Source organism: Pseudoliparis swirei, chromosome 19, assembly GCF_029220125.1.
Source record: "Pseudoliparis swirei isolate HS2019 ecotype Mariana Trench chromosome 19, NWPU_hadal_v1, whole genome shotgun sequence".
In the NCBI taxonomy this organism is placed as follows: domain Eukaryota; kingdom Metazoa; phylum Chordata; class Actinopteri; order Perciformes; family Liparidae; genus Pseudoliparis; species Pseudoliparis swirei.
Window position 1 is genome coordinate 15,580,446 of NC_079406.1, and position 20,327 is coordinate 15,600,772.

The 20,327-nt window shown below is 42.7% G+C and overlaps 3 protein-coding genes across 5 annotated transcripts; all 3 read right to left on the reverse strand.

Annotated features, from left to right (window-relative positions):
- Nucleotides 1-5,369: 5,369 nt before the first annotated feature.
- Nucleotides 5,370-14,028, reverse strand: LOC130210239 (zinc finger protein 878-like). Of its 3 annotated transcripts, none has more exons than XM_056440270.1 (8): nt 13,781-14,028; nt 12,806-13,200; nt 12,456-12,583; nt 11,740-11,800; nt 8,359-11,300; nt 8,001-8,122; nt 7,759-7,876; nt 5,370-7,358 (listed from the first exon to the last, which is right to left on the reverse strand). In XM_056440270.1, the coding sequence occupies exons 5-8, from the start codon at nt 8,756-8,758 to the stop codon at nt 6,370-6,372; spliced, it is 1,629 nt and encodes a 542-aa protein (XP_056296245.1). In that variant the 5' UTR covers nt 8,759-11,300; nt 11,740-11,800; nt 12,456-12,583; nt 12,806-13,200; nt 13,781-14,028; the 3' UTR covers nt 5,370-6,369. The 3 variants fall into 3 exon arrangements, with proteins under 3 accessions (XP_056296245.1, XP_056296246.1, XP_056296244.1); XM_056440271.1 differs by having other exon boundaries at nt 13,137-13,200; nt 13,781-14,027; XM_056440269.1 differs by lacking the exons at nt 5,370-7,358; nt 7,759-7,876; nt 8,001-8,122 and having other exon boundaries at nt 9,361-11,300; nt 13,781-14,009.
- A 363-nt stretch (nt 14,029-14,391) lies between these two features.
- On the reverse strand, nt 14,392-16,494 carry LOC130209954 (macrophage migration inhibitory factor-like). Its single transcript, XM_056439902.1, has 3 exons — nt 16,303-16,494; nt 15,528-15,700; nt 14,392-15,385 (listed from the first exon to the last, which is right to left on the reverse strand). The coding sequence occupies exons 1-3, from the start codon at nt 16,408-16,410 to the stop codon at nt 15,319-15,321; spliced, it is 348 nt and encodes a 115-aa protein (XP_056295877.1). The 5' UTR covers nt 16,411-16,494; the 3' UTR covers nt 14,392-15,318.
- Nucleotides 16,495-17,395: 901 nt separating this feature from the next.
- On the reverse strand, nt 17,396-18,591 carry mif (macrophage migration inhibitory factor). The gene is made up of 3 exons (XM_056439903.1): nt 18,406-18,591; nt 17,918-18,090; nt 17,396-17,755 (listed from the first exon to the last, which is right to left on the reverse strand). The coding sequence occupies exons 1-3, from the start codon at nt 18,511-18,513 to the stop codon at nt 17,689-17,691; spliced, it is 348 nt and encodes a 115-aa protein (XP_056295878.1). The 5' UTR covers nt 18,514-18,591; the 3' UTR covers nt 17,396-17,688.
- Between the last annotated feature and the right edge of the window lie 1,736 nt (nt 18,592-20,327).

Sequence of the window (20,327 nt, forward strand, 5' to 3'; positions counted from 1 at the left end):
TGCTCCACTGCCATATCTGCCCTTCTAACTGCCCCCTGCCAGCCTAACATCCTAAGCCCACCCACTGTTTCCCAGCTATTGTGCTACCTGCAAGTCTCTCCCTCTTCACCCCAACCATATGCCACCAACGCCCCCTCTGGTTAAATCTATAAACCCATAAGGTTTGGTGCTTAGCTCTCTCTGAAGGTCTCATCAGTGTGAGATTCGACCTGTTTGCCAAACCCAAAGCAGCGAGGGAGAGGTGAGAGACAACACTCATGCTGTATTGTTGTCGGCATGCGTTGATGTGCTTCCATTGGTTTAACTAGATTTGCTAACGCTGTAAAGATATATGTCGATATTGTATACAATCTTCAAGGCCTGTTTGTTCTGAATAAAGTTTATAATTTTCCTATTCAATTTGTTGTTCACTTAATTAAGAATGGAAATGTGTAGTGAAGAGGTTAGTTGATTATTTAATAATAACTATTTATCAAGCCCAAATACCAAACATTAGCTAGTTATACCTTCTATGTTATGATTAGCAGTTTTCTCTGTTATATCACTTTATTTTTATGCCAATGTTTTTGCGTTTTAACAATTGATTATAGATTAATCCATATACTAGACACTGCTGTGACATCACTGATTATTGTTAATTTAGCATCTACACTGGCCATAAAATCATGTCAGTACAACTATGACAGGTTCGGTAGATTTTGGGAACAGAACAGCTCGCTCCAAAACAGTCATGACACATTTAACCATTTGCATTGCGATATAGCTGAGCTTACCTATTAACTCTCGTTAAATGTTCAGCCACATTAAGATATGTTATGTTCAATATTCACTGACCATTCACTTTTGGCTTGTCCTCCACCAACCGATGAAAATACACATATTTTCCGCTTTAGTTTTTTTAATGTTCAACCTTCTCTGACCAGCTGTGCCTGAGAGTTTGGTGCTGGCAGGTAACCTGTAACGTCACAGCATGAACAACGGGGGTTCATGATCGGATGTGGGACAGAAGCAAACACTACTTTTACGGGCTTTTTCACAAAGAGAAAATAGCCCGTTGTATGTAGGTGGCAGGAGGTTTTTTCTATTTAGGTGCAACAACCCTTTAGATTGAGCCCACGTTTTTAAAATTCCTATTCATGTAAGATGAAAATACTCCCTGAAGAGTTTGCAGAACATAGAAATTCTATTGAGTACATTAAGTGATCAAAAGACATCAAGAAATTGCACAACATTTTAAAATCCATTCATATTCCAATGGAGGCCTGACATCCTATTTGTATCGTAGAAAAAGATTTAATCTTGGAGAAGAGAGGCACAGGAAGTTACATTAACTACAACCTCACACCCGCATCATCCTCCCTAACTGTCCTCCCAATGAATATCCTCCTCATCGTCGTAATGACCGTAGACAGGACCGACCTGCATGGGGCAGGTTTTTCCAGGAACAGTAAATCCACTTTGGCTTGTCCTTGTTAACCTGACGAGACGGACCCTGCGGGTCTGTGAGACCGGACTCATTTCTGTCTGCCATTCAGCCGTGAAGGCTCGGCCCTGGACTGGTCCCGTTACCTTGGTGACAGTGGAGCCCGATCGCCCACCATCTCCGAATTCAACCCACGTTAATTTTGTCTGAAGATAAATTATTTTGAGAATCTGATTTGTTGGCGAATACGGTTCGCTTCATCACAGCTGATTGTTTATGAGAGTAATAAGGGAATATATAATGATTGTTTTATATAAATTGGATGTTAAAAACATGAGACCAAAAATAAATGTAACATTGGGCATTCCATCTCTCCCTCTTCCGGATAACAAGTAGACTCTCAGGCTCATCTTCTGATACAGGGAATGGGCTTTTGTAGAGAGAGAGGGGGGGGGGGGGGGGGGGGGGGCGACCCAAACACAATTAAGGCCTCTATCCGGTCAACGCGATAATGATCAGCATCATTCATCAGGGGCACCGATGTGTCCAATCAGATGCAGCAATGCTTGCGAGTGTCTGTCTCTGTTGACCTGGTGCTTCTCCTCCTTCCCACCCCCACTCCAATGTGCAGACACAGGGTTGCTTAGCAACCGAAGAGCAGCCTGTGGAGAACACACTCTCATCCGTGCAGACATGTGCAGACACACACTTGGAGAACCCAGGAAACTCTGAAGGAGAAAGATAATGTACTCCCACTCCAGCTTTACATCACGCTCTGTGACCCCCAAAACGTGAAGAGGAACAGCCCGGGAGATTCGACCCTGTAACCGTGGCCCAGTGACTTCTCATCAGTGCCTCGGGGGAGACACACACACACACACACACACACACACACACACACAGCCCACTGTCTGAGTAGGAAAGTTATTCCTGCACTCATCTGTATGCGTAACATGAGAGTGAAACAATCCCCTCAGCGTCTTTGACAAAAAGCCCTTGCTATCATGTCACAACTACATCCAGAACCTCCCTTCATATTTTGTGATTGTGACTGATTACCAGTGGACTTAAGTGGGCAGCCATAAAATCAGCATTTTAACAGACAAAGAGCTTTTGGAAGATGAAAGTTTAAAGCTCAGCAGCATCTCCCTAGTCTAACACTATTAGCACATTAAGCGAGTGCTTAAATACAGTCAGCAGACGATGGATCAACGCAGAGCCTTGAGCGGGAGACAGCACTGTAATCCCCTAAAGGGGGGTTTCACTACAGTAATGGCAACCCGTATGAAACCACAGCCCTTGGGGAGTGGTGGGACTGGGTAGATTATGAGCAGCCTTGGGGCGACACAAAACCCTTTATAGCCCCGACACACACACAAACACACACACACACACACGCACACAGTGAGCATGTGCACCTCCACAACATGTTTTACCAGTTGGGGATATGATCCAGCCATCTCTCACAATTCAATTTAATTCAGTTAAATTGAATGAGTCAAAATAAATGTTCCTTATTTCATTGAACGTTTTACATTTTATGATCTCTCTCTCACGCACGCAGTGAGCATCTGGACCTCCACAACATCTTAACCAGTTTGGGGATATGATCCGGTTGACCTCACAACATATATTCTGTGTCCTATTGAGCATCTCAGATCTTTCAACGATAACAAAGATGAAATGCTGCAACCAGAGAATTTCATAAATTCATCTATCCATCTCTCTCAATTAAATAAAAAATAGACACAATATGTTTAACATGAAAATTAACAAACCAATACCACAACAGTACAACTGTAATGTAATAAATAATCATTGAGAGGTCATTACAATCTTTTCTGGGATTAGAGTTATTTTTATTTACAGTCATTTTTGGAGCCATCAAGGAGCCACATTGTTGCACTGCGTGACACGTTCCTTCATCTCTCTCTGTAATAGTCGACCATATGGCAGGTTCTTAAATCACTTAATCTGCTGGATACATCTGTTTTCTGAATTTAGGCATTCATAAAAAATGTTTTTTTTGGAAAATGCATTCTTTTGTGAAAAAAATGCACTTACTGTTTTGAAGCTCGTGACAGTGTCACCGGTGGGACCTCATTTTTTATCCCCACAGTGACACAAGTCCCCATGGATCTTTGTGTACACACACACACACACACAAAACATGCATGAAAACACACACTGAAGCATGATTGGAAATGGAAAAGGCAGAGAGGTGTACACATGTACAAATAAACTGATTTGCTTGGTTCTTCACATACACAAACATCTCCAGCTGAGTTGGGGAAATATTTCCTCTCTTATTATACATCTGTATATGACATGTTTGGGGAGGAGGGTGCAGTGACTGGGTTGTCAGGGGAGTAATTTAACTCAGGGAGGATTACGGGATGGTGATGGAATCACTCTGTGGGCTGAGGGCAAGGAAATGGCAGGAGGTTGAAAGTGTGTTTTTTCTGGCAAATTAAAGCATCAGCCTCGGGGGTTAGAAAAATAGACTGAAGCATGGGGACATAAAAGGTAAAGAGCATATTACAGCCTGATCCCGGCTGGAAAACGGAATACCACTGTGGCCTGGTGATAAACACTGACTAGGACGTGGATATCCCTCAGGGATATATTATTATTACATGCCGACTGTGAAAACAATCAGAAAGGTCGAATTTATACCATCATAAATCACAATGGAGCCATTAAACTCAGAAGATGAAGAGAAAATGTGAGTAAATTCCAGAAACTTTGTTTGAATGGGTGAATATATATAATATCTACATCGATCGTCCTTTTTAACACATACATGTGAAGCACTGTCGTGTGCTGTCCTTCCAACATGGTCAACTGTTCATTTGCCCCCCCCCTCCCTGGGGAAAAGCTGCTTAGTGCAGAAAGGAGATTACACAAAATCACCCAACACTGCAAACAGAAAACACTGCAAAGCTTATGTGACCTCTGCCTGCCTATGAATACACATAGACATATTTTGAGACCCACATCTGCATATAGATTTTGGTTTCTATCTGACCAGAGGCTTTCAACTGCACATAAATACAGTGCTTACAGTGTATTCCCCTAATGGTATGTAAGAGCATCCAGCTTTAGTTGGTGGGGATTCAATTCTCCCACATTAACAGCAGTTCACTCACATACACACATTGCCCTGATCTGACCCACGAATCCATAAACATACAACTCTATACCTAAGACATGCGCCCACTCCCAGAACCAGTGTAGGGTTGGTCTTTGGTTGTGCATTCCTTAAAAAACGATTTCATTTTTATAACTGTGTGCCCAGAGAGGGAGACAGACACAGGTGACCTTTGGGGGAGGGGCGGTAACCAGAGGGGGTCACTGAATGTCCTCTTTCAATGAGCGAACCAAGGGCTCAGCAGCCTGGCGAATCCATGGCCACGGCTCAGCCAAGCCTCTCCCAGCAGCTGAGTGTGCGTGTGAAAGGGAAAGTGAGAGACAGGGACAACATGTCTCATCAACCTCGGCACATCCATTCTCAAGGCCTTTGTGGAAAGTGACACAGCAGGAAACCACACCTCAGTTGGAGCTATATGAGGCTTCAGGGTCCTGAGACAATAAATCAAGCAGGTATCTATCTATCGATCTCGTTAGTGTTTTGAGTATGACATGTATCGGTTGTGTTGCTATCCGCCTGCTGCAGCTCAGAGGAAACACCGTCTATGTGGTGGAAACACAAATATGACACTGTAACTATGGTAGATACCAAAGCTGAATAACATTAGCTGAATGGATGATTTTTGTACCTCATTTAAATTAAATAACATTAGGACAGAATGTTTTCAGGGCTGATGTTGAGGAACATCTGCAGGCACTGTTGACTTGTCATACCTGAGGGCATGAGAAAAGTGTTATATGACAACCTTAAAGGAATGTGAAGCTATCCTTTAACAAAAAGGGACTGCGGTGAAAATGTCTTGATAATGGAAAAAGAGATTGCTATAAAGTCAAAAAACTGCTCATGACTGCTCACGCACACACACACACACACACACTGCAGGGAGAGAAATTAGGTTTTGCACAGCAACTCAAATACTCATTTAGATGTTGCCTTATCAGCACATGAGAGATGTGGCTTGGCAGTGCAAGCATCAGGGAAAAGATCTGCAACTTGGGCACATGGTTCAACTTGCTGATGTCCGAATCCTATTATATCTTGTGTGTTGACAGCGCCCCCTGGTGTCTGGCAAAGAACGGTGCAACAATGTCCAACCGTACTGAACAATGTATTGACTGAAAACTATTTATTTTTTGTGTATATTATTGAATTGTATCTTGCAAAAACAGAATTAGGAAAAAATACACAGTTCCTTTTCAACAACACGGTTATGTACTAGTTGCAATAACATGTTTCTATTTTTCAAATAGCAAGTTTGAGGAGCTGGGCAGCACATAAGCATAACTTTGAAGGAAGAGACGTGCTATCCAACCTCCTGCGCATGCCACGTCTAAAAATAATACCAACTGGACTTTATTGGATTTAAGAAAAACATTATTTTGTTGTTCTTTCACTTCAAGTAATGAAAAGGGTCTCAGATATGTTCAGTGACTTTGGATGATTGGGAACAACATTATTGGAGGATAAAGTCATCCGAGGGAAAGGTTATTTTCAATACATTAGTTAATATCTCTCATTTATGGATAATTCTGACCAGTCATTTACAATACAGTTAATACAAAGCTTAAGTGGGACTTAAAATTCTGACATTGAATTAAGACACTTAAATAAAATTCGTATTAACTTTTTATAACATTTGATGATGGTTAATCTTAAAGTTTCCCCGTATAAAATTTAAAAAGCAAACAAACAAACAAAACAAAAACATGTCAAGTGTTCAGAAATAAGTTACGGTTTCCTAAGGTTTATTTTGCAAACAAAATTAAAGTGCAGAGCTATTACTTTTTCAAACCTTTCAAATGGGATTGGGGCCTATGTCGGGCTCCGGCTGTTCATCCGTGTAGTAGGGATCTCCTTGATGGACTCTGTGATTGTGCACCCTCAGGTTCCCCCTGTGGGCAAATCTCTTCCCGCACTCTGTGCAGGCAAAGGGCCTCTTCCCCATGTGCACATCCCGCTGGTGAGCTCTCAAGTTGCCGCTCCGGGCAAAACGTTTACCACACTGAGCGCAGCCGAAAGGCCGCTCCCCCGTGTGCGTGCGGGTGTGCACAGTGAGCTCGGAGGGAGTGAGGAAGCTCTTGTCACAAAACTGACATGGATGCAGTCGGACTCCTGTGTGGCGTAACAGGTGTCTGCGCTGGTGGGAGGGGTAGGTGAAACACTTGGTGCAGTACGGGCAGGTGTAAGGTCGGCCACTCCCTCCGCCGGGAGCCGGAGGGTGGCTCAGCGTGTTTGCGTGTCGCAGCGTGAGCAGCTGTGAGTTGGACTGTGGTCGAAGAGGGTCTCGATTGCCCAAGGTAGTGAGCCGCCGTGTGTGATTGATGGGGCCTCTGCCACCCCTGTCATCTCTGGGTCTCCATGGTGATTCTCCAGAGGGGGCTTGGGGTTGAACCTCCCGAGCCCCCCTCTGCTCCCCTCCCTGGCCCTGCACCGAGTTCTGATTGGCGTTGTGGTTTTCAGGCTCCTGGTCCAGGAAAGGGAAGGAGCCGTCATCGTCTTCGTTGCTGGTCTCGTCGGAGGCAAAACCTGGTCGGAAGCAGGGTGTGTCGGTGCCAGTGCTGCTGCTAGCCGGACCAGAGCAGCTGGTGCCATCCGGCTGCAGGTTCTCCAGACCAGACACCCCATCTTGTGCGCCGTTTAACCCCGGTAACCACTCCCCTGGTTGAGCTAGGCTTGGGTCAGGCCTGGGGGAGCAACGTCCGCTCTGGGAGATTGAGAGAAAAGGGGTGGAGGCTTGATCCTGGAGAGGTCTGTGGTCAGCACCGTCCTGATCCCAATGAGACGCTGCAGAGACATGTGTGTGAAAAGAAACAGATGTAGTAAACTAGAAGTATTAAGTTATATGAAATGGAAATACAAGTATCTCAAAAATTATACTTAAGTATCGTACTTGAGTAGCCTAAATGTACATTGCCCCTATTGCTAGAACAAGATCACAACATTTAAGTGCACAAAATTCTTCATAGATCTAGCCTCTTAATTTTTCACTCAATTTTGCCAGCTTGATGAATTTAAAAAGGTAAAACATGTTCTTCCAGGGGAGCTGGGAGCTCTAGAGGGTTTGAGGTCCATCTACCGTAGTCTCACAATAACCTTGCACTCATAAGAGGTGCAAGGCCATCTTGCTCTAGTATCGAAAAGGCTAACTAGTCAATAGCAGGAGTATAATATTGTGACTTCATACATTTGACCTTGGCTTGTGTACCAGACAGGGTACCGATCGGCCTCTGGTCCCCAGCAGCGACGCTTCTGTCTGGGACTTGGGCTGCGACAGACCCAAGAGAAGGTCGAGATCCAGCACGCTGTAGAGACAAAAGGGTAGTTACTACTATAACTGGATTCTCCGAAATAATAAATGCTTTATTATTTCAGTTCTTATTGGACAGTTTCTAATCAACGTTTGAAACATAGATGGCAGGGTCTGACCTCGTGTTTTACTGAAGTGCCATGTTGGCTGGTGACCTCTTCTTTCAGCCCACTGAGGCTCTGGCTACTGAGTCCTCCCTCTGGGTTCAGATGAGAAGACATTTCCTTTCCCCCATTCAACCCTGTGCAAGAAAAAAAGCAGATTAGTAAAGCCTCTGGTGCGAGGATAGTAGCCTAGTCATGATAGGACAGAAGAGCAACAGATGCCATGTGTACAGAATGAACTACATAAGTGACAACGCATTCAGAAACGAAATACAAATTTGACCTGGACTACATGTTCATTTTGTTATACTCTCTGACCAAAGTCCTCCATGAAATGAACTCATGATAAGTATCAACAGGTGAGCTGTATTACCTGATGCTGCCAGGGTCTGCTGCCTCAAACCGCCCTCCCTGTGTCCGGACGACATCTCCCCTTCCTCGCTCCCTTCCCCCTTCGCCCTGTGCCTCCTCTCCACTTTCTCCAGCTTGCCTCGGAGGACGAAGATCTCCTCCGTCCTCTGCTTCAGCTCCGCCTGCTGTTCACACAAGCTGCCCTCGAAGACCTTGGCGATCTCGCACACGGCGGCCGCCAGCAGCGAGTCCATGACGGCGGCCAGCTGGGCGTGGAAGGCGCTTCTCGCGGACTCCATCGTCTTTTGTTTCGGTGATAATGTTTTGAAGAGCCTACGGTTGTCCTCTGGAGACGGTTGAGGGGCGAGGACGCCAACGTGACCACTGTCCACTCCTCTGCCCTTACATCTATAGGCTGCCATGCGGTGTTGCCATGTCAAGTAGCTAGGCCATCTCCAATAGATATAACTAGGTTATATATAACAGCAGTTTGTTTTGATTAAACAATCTCACTGTAATGTTTGTAAAATACTATAAAGCTATGATGCCAAGGCAATGCAGTCAGTTTGCATAGTTTAAGAATATAAACAGTGTCAACTTCTAGCTAGCGACAATACATGTTGTTAGCTAGTTTTAGAAGCTAACGTGTCAACTAGGGAGCCAGCGAAGCGGAGCCCTGGAGCCAACTGTGTGTGCAATGGCGACCACCAGACACGCGGGTCGGGATGTCTCTCGGCGGGCCGCTGGTGGCTGACATTTGATCCATGAAAGGACTTTAGTCACGTTCACAGATGCGGCGGCTCGTTGTCCAGCTAGCAGGTTGACGTCTGTAATGATACGAGAGTTCCAAGTCTCGCGATAAGAATGATGCGGGATTCGGATGCCGCAGGAATCAATGGAGATCCAGAATAGATGTGTGGCGTTGAAAAGATGGACATTCAGAGGTGGAAAATGAATGTTAGCAGAAATAAAGAAGAACAAACTCCATCATTAATATTACTCAATAAAAATCGGCACGACAAAGTATAAAATAGGAATTTTATTTGTCAACAATGTCTAACTAGCAACACAATTACACGTTATTACCTGTATTAAAGAGCAGTAGGGTTGTTATTTAATCCCATGTGGATACATGTGTAGAACCAACACACTCCATTCAATAAAACAACCATTGAAATAGCTGAAACTGTAAAATATGTGTTGGCTTTTTTAAGAACTCAAGCATCCGCCGAAATAACAATCATTTTGAATGTAAGACATCCTTCACATTTACCTTCAGTAAATACAAGGTTGGTGGATTCAGGGATATGCTGTGTAATGTGAGAGAACAGATTATTAAAAGGTAGTCATACAGCTTCTACCGAGGCTTTAGTTTAGACCATCGCGGCCAATACTGTAGGTCAAAGTCCAGTCTACTGTAAAGCAGTGGAGCATTTACACAACTTGTTCTGAAATACACACCCTTTTTCCCCACTACTGGTTTTGCAGTACTGTTTAAAATAGATGGGGAAATACTGAGGTGGTTTCTGTAATTATCATATTAAAACATCTCAAAAGGAAGAAGAAAAAAAAAACAAGACCTAAAAAGGGTTAAGAGTGTGGGGGGAAACGCCTTCATCAACCAGCCAGAGCTTAAACAACAACGTCCAGTTTTTCAATGTCCACAGGCAAGTGGTCCCAACTGTACACTTGCTTACTTATGGTAAAGCTCCAAGTGGTTCCTCAGGCGACCTTTTGTCAGGAAGTCTTTTCCACAAAAATTACAGCAATTTGGCTGATCTTTGTGAACATTTGACATGTGGTTCATGTAATTTGTTCGAGAGAAAAATTTCTTTTCACACATCCCACACTGGATCACCTTGAGAGGACTAGAACAACTTTTCTTGTGCATGCTCAGCTGCCCACGAGAACGAAACACTGCAGAACACTGGTCACATTTCAGGGGCTTCTCACCTGTGTGGGTGCGAAAGTGTTCAATCAAAAGGTATTTGTTTTTAGAGACCTTGTGGCACACCGCGCAGACAAAACCGTCAGGGCAGCGCGTCCCCATGGTTTTCCATTTTGAACTCTGCCCCGGATCTGGATTGCAAGCTCTCTTCACTTTGCTGTGCTTGGTCGTTACACTTGTGTCTTCCCTTGGAGTCGTCACATCCTGAGCGCCATCTCCAGGCTCCTCTGAAGGCTTGATCCTTGCATGGTTTTCATTCGTCTCACTGATATTGGTCTGGTCTTTGTGCATCCTCAAAATGTGCTTTTTGAGGGCCTGATTAATGCGGAATTTCATTGGGCACGCGCTGCAAAGGAACGGCCTCTCACCAGTATGAACACGCTCATGTTGTTTCAGCATCCATTTGCTGCGAAACACCTTGCTGCAATGTTCACATTGCTTGTTGGCTGGCCTATCTTTGTTGATAGATGCTTTACTGTAGTCGTTAGAGGAGGATGTGCTTTCCTTCTTAACAATCCCCTTTTTGCCCAATGCAGTCAGGGTTTCTTCATCACTGGACTGGGGTTTTGGAGGGTTAGCGGACTGAGCTTTTATTGCCAACAGTTTCTTCAGTTTTCTGCAAGTTACTTGATGATAGTCAAGAGCACTTGGAAAAGGGAACTCCTTTCTGCAACCTTTGCACTTCTTGTGAGAGCGTACATGCACATCTCGGCCAAATATTGTATCAAAGTCCTTCTTACAAAACTTGCAGCCGTACCTTTTTTCACTGTCACTTTTCTCGGCCGCCTTGTCTTCAGCCTCAGCTGCTGTGATCCCGCCTCCTCCTCTTTTGCGCTTCATCGTACTGCCTTGCTCTTTTCCTGTCACATGTCTCACACTTCTTCTCGGACCTGCACCGTCTGTCGGGTCAATATATTCTTGTTTGATGTCCCGGATTAATTTCTTCATGTCGTTTCTCAGCGGTGGGCGTCGAGTTACTTGTTCCTTTTCTGTGCGCCTCTCGTTTAATGAAGAACCTGTGAAATATAAACATAGCCAATTTTCTTGACCAAGTGAAAAGCAGAATATCGGACTGCACGGGCCTACTATCACCCCTGCTTGTGTCATCAATGTTTAACCACGTGTACATTGTGCAAATCCAAAAGTTCTCAAGGAAGATACTGTGGTGTCAGCCAGGCACAGCGTGCATATCTAACCCCGAGTGCACAAACAATTTTAAACTGCAGGTACAGACAGTGTGCTTGTCTGCTCCTCAACATATTGGTAAAAAAGCAAGTACTTTATATCACCACCTGTGTCCTGGGTAATCCACTGGCAACCCCGAACAGTTCGACTAGAAAAACATTTCTAGTGAGAAGGTCCCATTATAAACTTTTTCCGGTGTGTTTTGTGGATTATCCAGAGGAAGTGTCTGGCTAATAAAGTGAAATAATAAATTAAAAAGGGGAAACTCACCTCTCATGGATCTCCTGAGACCCTTTTTTTGCTGGTGGGACTCAATGTTGTGCTTAACAACCTGAAATAAATAACCCAAAGTAGTTTGTCTTCTCCAGTATTATCTTTAGTGGTTAGCAATACAAAGTATGAAGAGGATAGGTACATGCAGAGCTGAGTATGCATCGGCAATAAGAAGTGAGATGAAGTTTTAATCTTGAGATTTTAAATAACTTTGTCTAAATACAAAGTGTCTATTGTAGCTCCTTATAAACCCAGTACAGCTGATGAAAAGCAAAATAATGACTGGATCGGTGCCGACTCCTCCGGCATATACTGGATGTGTATCCAATATTTACCAGAGGCTCTGCACACAAGACTTATTGGAAGCACAATCCCCTTAAACCTTTAATGGCAAGATTAAAGAATAAGAGCATTTCAATTGGCTTTTAACATGTCGCCAGGAACCTGGTGGCTCATCGCTAACGGTTACGCCCATCTCTCCAGCAATCTTGTCTCGTGCAGACCGATACCCACTCTAAACTTCCATGTATTCCATGTAATGTAATATTACTCTGTCATCAACACAACAACAAAACAGTGTGACCCCATTGACAAATATTTGAACCTGCCCCTATAAATACTGTAAATGATATGGTTATCAGCACTTTTTTTGCTGGTACACAACCCGTAAACGGAAATGTCATCACATCTGGATTCCCCGTTTAGCTACATACCTCTTGCTTGATGATCTTAAGAGGCCAGAGGGCAATGGACAGCGGGCGCAGTTTCACACTGGGACAAAAGCCTACTTCTTGCTTGGCCGCAGTCTCGAAGCCCAAGGGAGCACACCAGTCATCAGGTACTGGACAAACAAACAAACAAACATTCAGACAGGGTGAAGCTATAAGACATGGAATATTGGGAATTATTTGACATTTACCTGCGTAAAGTTTATGTGTGCTAGCCTCACATAAACTTGCAACGGAAACTGGTTTCTGTTTCTTTCTATGATGTTGCTCTTAACTACATTTAGTCAGACCATTTTCTTGACATGCAGCATATTACATCAATTGATTCACCGTACATTCAAAATCAATCTCAGGAACATCAGAAGTTGGTTCAGGGCCGCTCGGGACATCTTCAGGCTGGCGTTTCTTCATCTCCGTTTCTCTGTTGCCTTCACGCTGAATTTCGGTCAGCCTAACCTCCGCTCCCTGCAACTTTATTTTAAGTTGAGCAACCTCTTCTCCTTTCTGTGCCAGCTCCATTTGATGGTCATGGAGACTCCTCTCGAAGATTATCATTATTTCAAACATTGCTCTCCTCAGAACCGAGTCCATGCTTGTGGTCAGCTGGGCCCTGAACGCTCTAATCAGTAAGTCAGACATCTTTGAAGACGGGTGGGAGCAGCTTACATAAGTTTGAGCTATATGCCTGTTGTGTGATGCTGGACTGGTTCCTTCCCAACACCACGTGCCCCTAAAAAGAGAGATTAGAGATCAGTTTGGTATGCTTCACATATTAACAGTAAACCCAGGACCCCCCCCTAACTGCCCCACAGCCTTTAGAGGGGGTAAGGTTTCAAGCACATTAGATGGACCGGTGATGGTTTAACTCAAGAAGAAACCAGCAGACACACAAAGTGGGCAATTCATCAGCAACAGCACACACAGTAACACTGTTTTTCAACAACCCCAACGCATCATTAGGCATGACCATCGGGATTGAGCGTCAAAAGGAGCCATTTGTACACAAATAACGTCACAATTAACAAAACACGATGGTCGCTCCCTACTTAGGAACAAAACGTGGATGAATAACCGGTCATCATCCTCTTTCTCAACCACTATCCAGTGAACGCTACCCATGTACAATATTACGTCGCGTTAAATAGATAAGACAGCAGACCAGTCTTTCGGTCCCTGCTAACGTTAACGCTATGTGTGTACATGCCTAACGTTAGTTTACATGTTTGAATAGAAAAATATGTGACAATTTCCGTTGTAGGCCTATGGCGTCCACATGGTGGGCAACTGATCCTTAAATGCGAAATACTGACCGTTCGGCGCGAGGAGAACTACAGTAGTTCTACGGTGATCAACTTCATCTGAACCACAAAAACTTTTCTACATGAACAATAAAACAACTCATCGACATCTGGCCTCTTATTGCGTAGTCCTCCGCATATGTGTTGTGTTAGTTAGTGAACGTGTAGCAAACACACTCTAACATGGAGACGTCCATCCGCCATTTTCACTCGACATCCACAAGAGGGAGGGGCAGGTGACGTCAGGTCACGTCACTATTGCTATCGTGCATTACGAAGCGTATACTTGTATAGTTTAGTATTATTTTTAAAGTTTAAACAATATAAATGGGAAAAACTATGGTTGTCCATATAGTTGGTTGGAATAGGTAACGAGACATGTTCTCTCCGCGCATGTGCAGCGGATTGAGTTGCTACGCCAGGCGGTTGTTATAGCAACCGATATGGTAGAGAACCAGAGTAGAAATGGAAATTGTTGCTATTAATAATACGGTAATTAAAGTTATAAAACAAGTTACTAATAATCTACTGTCTAAGTAAACTGATTATATTAAAATATAGTGTAAACCGTGGTAGATACGTATATATATATCTTGTTAAATTGAGAATACGTCACACAATAAAATGATTAGATAGATAATCCTTTATTAGTCCCACAGTGGGGAAATTTCAGGATCACAGCAGTGAGTGCATATTAGACCATTAATACAAACAAGTGATAAAAATAAAACACAAAACATAATAACTAAATACTAAATACGAATACTAAAATACTAAATTCTGTATACAAACACATACACCAGCAGTAAAAGCCACCTCAACCATGGAAGAATACTTAATGAAATATAAAGTATAAATAGAAACTTAAGGGGAAAAAATGCCCTTTATTAAAGGCACGGTAAGGCTAGTTTGTTTGTTTTTATTTGTGCAATGTCAATGCAAAAAAAGAAAGATTCTGACTTCCCCTATAGATAACAAGAAATCAGTAATATAAATCAATTTGAGTATGGATATTAACAGTCCCGCTTTGTCCACAAACACCTGGCAAGCAATGGTTTCATAACATGTGAATACTTGGGACAGGCAAAGGTCGATAGGCTTTCAGTTGGGACAGACAAGTGTCCATGCTGTACAGTAGATAATTGACAGCTCTCTTTTATATCTTTAGGCCAAAAGTAGGTTTCTTTCATTTATTCCTTAATAAATAGTTCACATGGTTCAGAGGCTCAGGGTGGGAAGTCACGATGAAGCCTGGTCTTGTGCATTGGAAAGTGTTTTTCGGAGTTGAATTTAATAAAAAAATACCTTGTCAGACAGACAATGAAGGACAACAGAGATTAGTTTATGGTCTGCAGGGTTTTCTTTATTGCACTTTATTGGGAAAAATGGTCAGTGCCAAACTAAAGGAACCAGCTAAGTGCTTATAAGATTGCCATTCAGTATACTGGCCTTGCAATTGTCTATGCATCTTCACTTCACCGTCTGTTTCTATGCTCATACTTTCGGGACAATACTGGATTTTTCTTCTATTTCGGTGGGTTATCTCATTTTTATCCAATGGTAGTGTTGTTTCGGGCCACATTGACTGCATCCATGTCTACAAAGTTAATGTAGATCCTGAAACACACAAATAAATAGGTTGATGAGATTGAACATTAATGTCAAGCAAGTTATGTGAGACACAGGGGTACACCATGTTATACCTTTTACTTATCTCATTATGTGCAGTAATGTACTGGTTGCTGTGTGTGTTTGCTACCTGTCGGGAGAGATGCCCAGGTGTGTGTTGAGCAGTCCACACAGGAGCTTAGAGTATTGCTTGTTGTAATCACTGCCTATCTTGCCGATGCTGTGAAGGGAGCAGACTGCACAGGGGTCTCCCTTTCCTCCAAACATCATCATCTGGTCAGAGTTGACATGCACAACAACTTTCTGGTATATGCAAAACAGACAAAAAAAGAGGTCAGGACTTCTGAAAGAGTGACGTCATGAATCCAAATTCCACCCACTGCAACCCCAACCTGAAGATTTATATAATGTCTTTCCAGTAGTATTTCCCGATATAATGGTCTAAATGCTGATTATTATTATTATGGTGGATACAAGTTTAAATGTTCTTGACATTTCCTGCAAAAAAAGTAAAAAATAAAATATACATGATTCAACCTAAAAAGCCTTTCAGAATCAGCCTTCGAAACTAACCGTGTTACATAACTTTTAAATAAAGTATTCAGCTGCAGCTTGTATGACATGATAGAAGATTTGCTTTGAACCTGAAAGTTTATATTGTTACTGAAACAGTTGATTAATGATCTACCCATGCTATTACTCGAAGCCTTTTACTCGTGTAATGATGGCCGTTTAAGCCCTCTACTTTTAGCTGCAGCTCGATGCAAACCAGGCTTCAGGGGATGGCCGTTTAAGCCCTCAGCAGTGAAGTGACCCTATCGAGCTGATCCATATCGGACAGAATGAGCCTTTAGTTGCAGTGAACACTGATTCGGCGGGATAAGCGCGCCCCTGGCCTCACGTACCTCCGCAGGTTTGCCCATCGCTTTGGCCAGCTCCTCCGTCGCCTCGGACAGCAGAGCCGCCGGTACCTCGCTCTTGGCCACGTTGGTGTTCACTACGAACATCGGCATGTTTGCGCCCCTAAAGTTTAGTCCTTTTCTGGACTCTGCTTCCTACGAACGGAAGAAAATACTTCTCTTCCTCTCTTGTGGCGCATGCCACCACGTGAAGAGCTGCCCACAGCGCCTCCAACCTTCCTGGAAGACTTTTCTGTCGACAGGCGACACTAAACACCCACCAAGTATTTTAGGGTTACTTCCTAGAGGAATAATGACGCAGAACTGTTGACAACATATTGGGATTGTCGATTTTTTGCGGGGGCTGCGGTAGTTCCAGAGTGTAGGATAATTACGGTACTGGGCATGCGCAGTGACCTCAGGCATCATTGAGCAGAGCTGATGGAGGCGAGAAGGAACACACACACACACACACACAGAGAGAGAGAGAGAGAATGGTGCTTTCCTTTGTCACCATGTCTCAGTGCTTATGCATGATCGACTAAGCTCATTCGCGATCCGAGAAGTGTCACGGCCTGTCGGGTCTAGGTCATGGTTGTCATTTAAATAAACTGGGCCATGAATAGAATACTTACATAGCCTCTTCAATAAAATAATGATTCCACTCTATTCTTCGACATTTAGAGTAAAAAGGTGTATACACAAACACATTCCCCCACTGTTGAAAAATCTTGTCCAATAGAAGAATACTAACTGAAATACATAACACAAAGAAGATATTAGGATCAAATGTCTTACATATCTATATATACTTAGGCATGTGTATTGTATTTGTTTAACAGTCCCGTCAGAAAACGATAAATCAGTAAAACAAATATTTTTGAGTATTAAAATTAAAATATTCGACCATATTAACAAACCCAAGGAAAACTATCGGTTCAAGTCAGCACACACTTGGTCAAAATGCATTCAAGATGAAGCCTGGTTTTGTGTTTGTCTGCATTGAAATAGTTCAATACCTTTTCACTGGGTGTTCAATGACAATATAATAATAAAACATACTTTGCTTGTAGGTTATCTTTGTCAGACAGAGAATTAATAACAACAAAGGGTAGTTTATTGTCTGCAGGGTTTTCTTTTTTGCATTTTAATGAGAACAAAAAAAGTCAGTGCAAAACTAAAGGCTCCAGCTAAGTGCTTATAAGATTGCCATATGGTCTTCAATTACACAATCATTAGCTGGATGAAAAAGAAAAAAGGAGCAGCCAAACTATTTGGTTTTGGTCTTGGAATTACCAGGTGTGTTTGCATCTTCACTTCACTGTCTGTTTTAACTATGCTCATGCCTACGGGACACTACTGGGATTATCGTCCAGTGGGTTAACCTCTGTCTCAGCCAAAGGTAGTGTTGTTCCAGGCCACATTGGCTGCATCCATGTCTACAAAGTTAATGTAAATCCTGAAATAGACACAAAGAGAAGGTTAATGAGATTAAACATTAATGTTGAGCAAGTTATGTGAGGCACAGGGGTATTTGAGTCGGTGTGTTTCCGTCACAACATACATTACTTATCGCATTATGTGCAGTAAATGTACTGGTTGTTGTGTGTGTGTTTTCTACCTGTCGGGAGAGATACCCAGGTGTGTGTTGAGTAGTCCACACAGGATCTTAGAGTATTGTTTGTTTTGAGCACCGCCTATCTTGCCGATGCTGTGGAGGGAGCAGACTGCGCAGGGGTCTCCCTTTCCTCCAAACATCATCATTTGGTCAGGGTTGATAAGCACAGCAATGTACTGGTGTGTGCGAGACAGACACAAAACGGAGGGCAGGACTTCTGAAATGGTGATGTCATGAATCCAAATTCCTTCCACTGCAAACCCAAACGTACCCAAGTAACATGTTTGAATCAACATTATTATTTCCTAATCAGCCCTCAAACACGACATTTTACAGAAGTGCTTGTATGCAGTATGACACGATGTAAGATTTACTTTTAACCGGAGGGTTGAATATTACTGAAGCAGCTGATCAATTATCTACCCATGCTAACATCACACATAACAGTCACGATTATGTTTACATAGAGCGCGCCCCTGGCCTCACGTTACCTTTGCAGGTTTACCCATCGCTTTGGCCAGCTCCTCCGTCGCCTCGGACAGCAGAGCCGCCGGTACCTCGCTCTTGGCCACGTTGGTGTTCACTACGAACATCGGCATGTTTGCTTTTGTGTGTGTTCTCTCTTTCTCTACTTCACCAGCTGCATATGCTGCGACTGCGCTCTCTGCTGCCTACAAACGGATGACAAGATGACAAGACGCCTCTTCCTCTCTTCCTCCCTTGTGACGCGTGCAATCACGTGAAGAAATAACCACAGCGCCTCCAGGGTCCGTGTACGTAATGTTATTTCGTTTTTTCGTTTCATTCCAAATACGGAATACGGAAATCACGTGGTTTTTTCGTTTTCCGTTTGAAAACCAAAAACGGAAAAACGGAATACCACCTCCGTATTTCGTTTCTGCCGTCTGAAACCAAAAACGACAGAACGGAAGTGCTTAAAATGAAGTCAAAATAAAAGCCAGTGATACATATTCGTATTAACCTTAGAAGAATATTAATTAATCAATATAAAGAATAAATAATTAAACGGGGATATTTTAACGATGCAAACACATAGCAGGGTAACGTTAGAAGAATATTAATTAGTCAATATAAAGAATAAAGAATTAAACCTGGATATGTTAGCGACAGTGGTGACGACGGAAAGTTTAATATTCATGTAGCCTACACAGCAAGAATCACCTTCTCACTTAATCGTTGCATTGTTTGATGCAACACAGTTCCTAATATAGATTAATCAAAGTAATGTTTCTGTGCAGAGACTATATTTCCACCGCAGAGTAAACGGTTCACCTTTATACCGCTAGATGGCAGTATACCTGTTATTGATACATATGTATTTAATGCCGTTTATTTCCTCTGATATTTATGTTCATGGTTAATTTCCAGCATAGTTGTATACATCATGTATTTACTTGTTTTATTTGGGTCATTTTGGAACTAAACATTCCCACATGGAAGAGTGAGGATATGATGACCACGAGGCAATACATATTGACAATTAAAAATAAAGAGACAGTTGAGTTTTTCTTATTAAGCAGCGTTCAGTTAGCACCCAGTCACAGCACCACCTGTGCTTCACCTGTAACCTTCATTACTACATCATCATTACATCAACGGTTAATGGGGACACGTTTTTTGTTTTGTTTTTCGTTTTATGTTTATATGCATGTGTTTGTATGTATAGTGTGTGTGTTTATATGTATATATGTGTGTGTGTGTATGTATGTATATGTATACGTATGTATGTGTATATATGTATATATATATATATATGTATATATATATGATTCTTTGAAATAAGTTTTTTCGAGAAATCATAGGTTAGGGCACTTATAAGCTCGTTAGCTTCATCCTCGACCCTTTCGGTCAGCGACTTTCTTCTTTTGTTGAATTATGATTGTTGTATATTTTGCTGATCGAAATAAACTAAATCATCATAAACATATAACCTGTTCTGTTGTGACTCTGCTGTCAGTGTCTTTACTCCTCTGACTACATCACATCATCATCATGTAGTCCTCTGGTCTCCAGAAGGATGGAGCTCTGTGTTGTGTGTGAACATGTTTTGAGGAGCTGACTACATGAGTTATTGTATCAGAGTGAAACATGGAGAGCACAGCTCCTCACATCTCTAACATGTCTCACATAGTTTACAGTCGTGATTGTTAGGCATTGTTGCCTGTGTTTAGCCGTATGGCTATATCTCTGCATGTACATTTAGATAAGCCATATTCAGCTCAGAGCCTTGTGTAGCTTATAGAGCAACAGGTCATGGCCTTGTTTAGCTAATAGCAACAGGTCATGACCTTGTTTAGCTCAGAGCAGCAGGTCATGACCTTGTTTAGCTAATAGCAACAGGTTTAGCTCAGAGCAGCAGGTCATGACCTTGTTTAGCTAATAGCAAGAAGTT

What these genes read in the sequence shown, in the direction of transcription:
- LOC130210239 (XM_056440269.1), bottom strand. Translation starts at nt 13,109, where the DNA reads ATGTCTGACTTACTGATTAGAGCGTTCAGGGCCCAGCTGACCACAAGC. An exon ending in TTAAGATCATCAAGCAAGAG is followed by an intron (nt 11,801 to 12,455) that starts GTATGTAGCTAA and finishes TATTTATTTCAG; the next exon opens with GTTGTTAAGCACAACATTGA. An exon ending in TCTCAGGAGATCCATGAGAG is followed by an intron (nt 11,301 to 11,739) that starts GTGAGTTTCCCC and finishes TATATTTCACAG; the next exon opens with GTTCTTCATTAAACGAGAGG.
- LOC130209954 (XM_056439902.1), bottom strand. Translation starts at nt 16,410, where the DNA reads ATGCCGATGTTCGTAGTGAACACCAACGTGGCCAAGAGCGAGGTACCG. An exon ending in CGATGGGCAAACCTGCGGAG is followed by an intron (nt 15,701 to 16,302) that starts GTACGTGAGGCC and finishes TGCATATACCAG; the next exon opens with AAAGTTGTTGTGCATGTCAA. An exon ending in CTGGGCATCTCTCCCGACAG is followed by an intron (nt 15,386 to 15,527) that starts GTAGCAAACACA and finishes TGTGTGTTTCAG; the next exon opens with GATCTACATTAACTTTGTAG.
- mif (XM_056439903.1), bottom strand. Translation starts at nt 18,513, where the DNA reads ATGCCGATGTTCGTAGTGAACACCAACGTGGCCAAGAGCGAGGTACCG. An exon ending in CGATGGGTAAACCTGCAAAG is followed by an intron (nt 18,091 to 18,405) that starts GTAACGTGAGGC and finishes CGCACACACCAG; the next exon opens with TACATTGCTGTGCTTATCAA. An exon ending in CTGGGTATCTCTCCCGACAG is followed by an intron (nt 17,756 to 17,917) that starts GTAGAAAACACA and finishes TGTCTATTTCAG; the next exon opens with GATTTACATTAACTTTGTAG.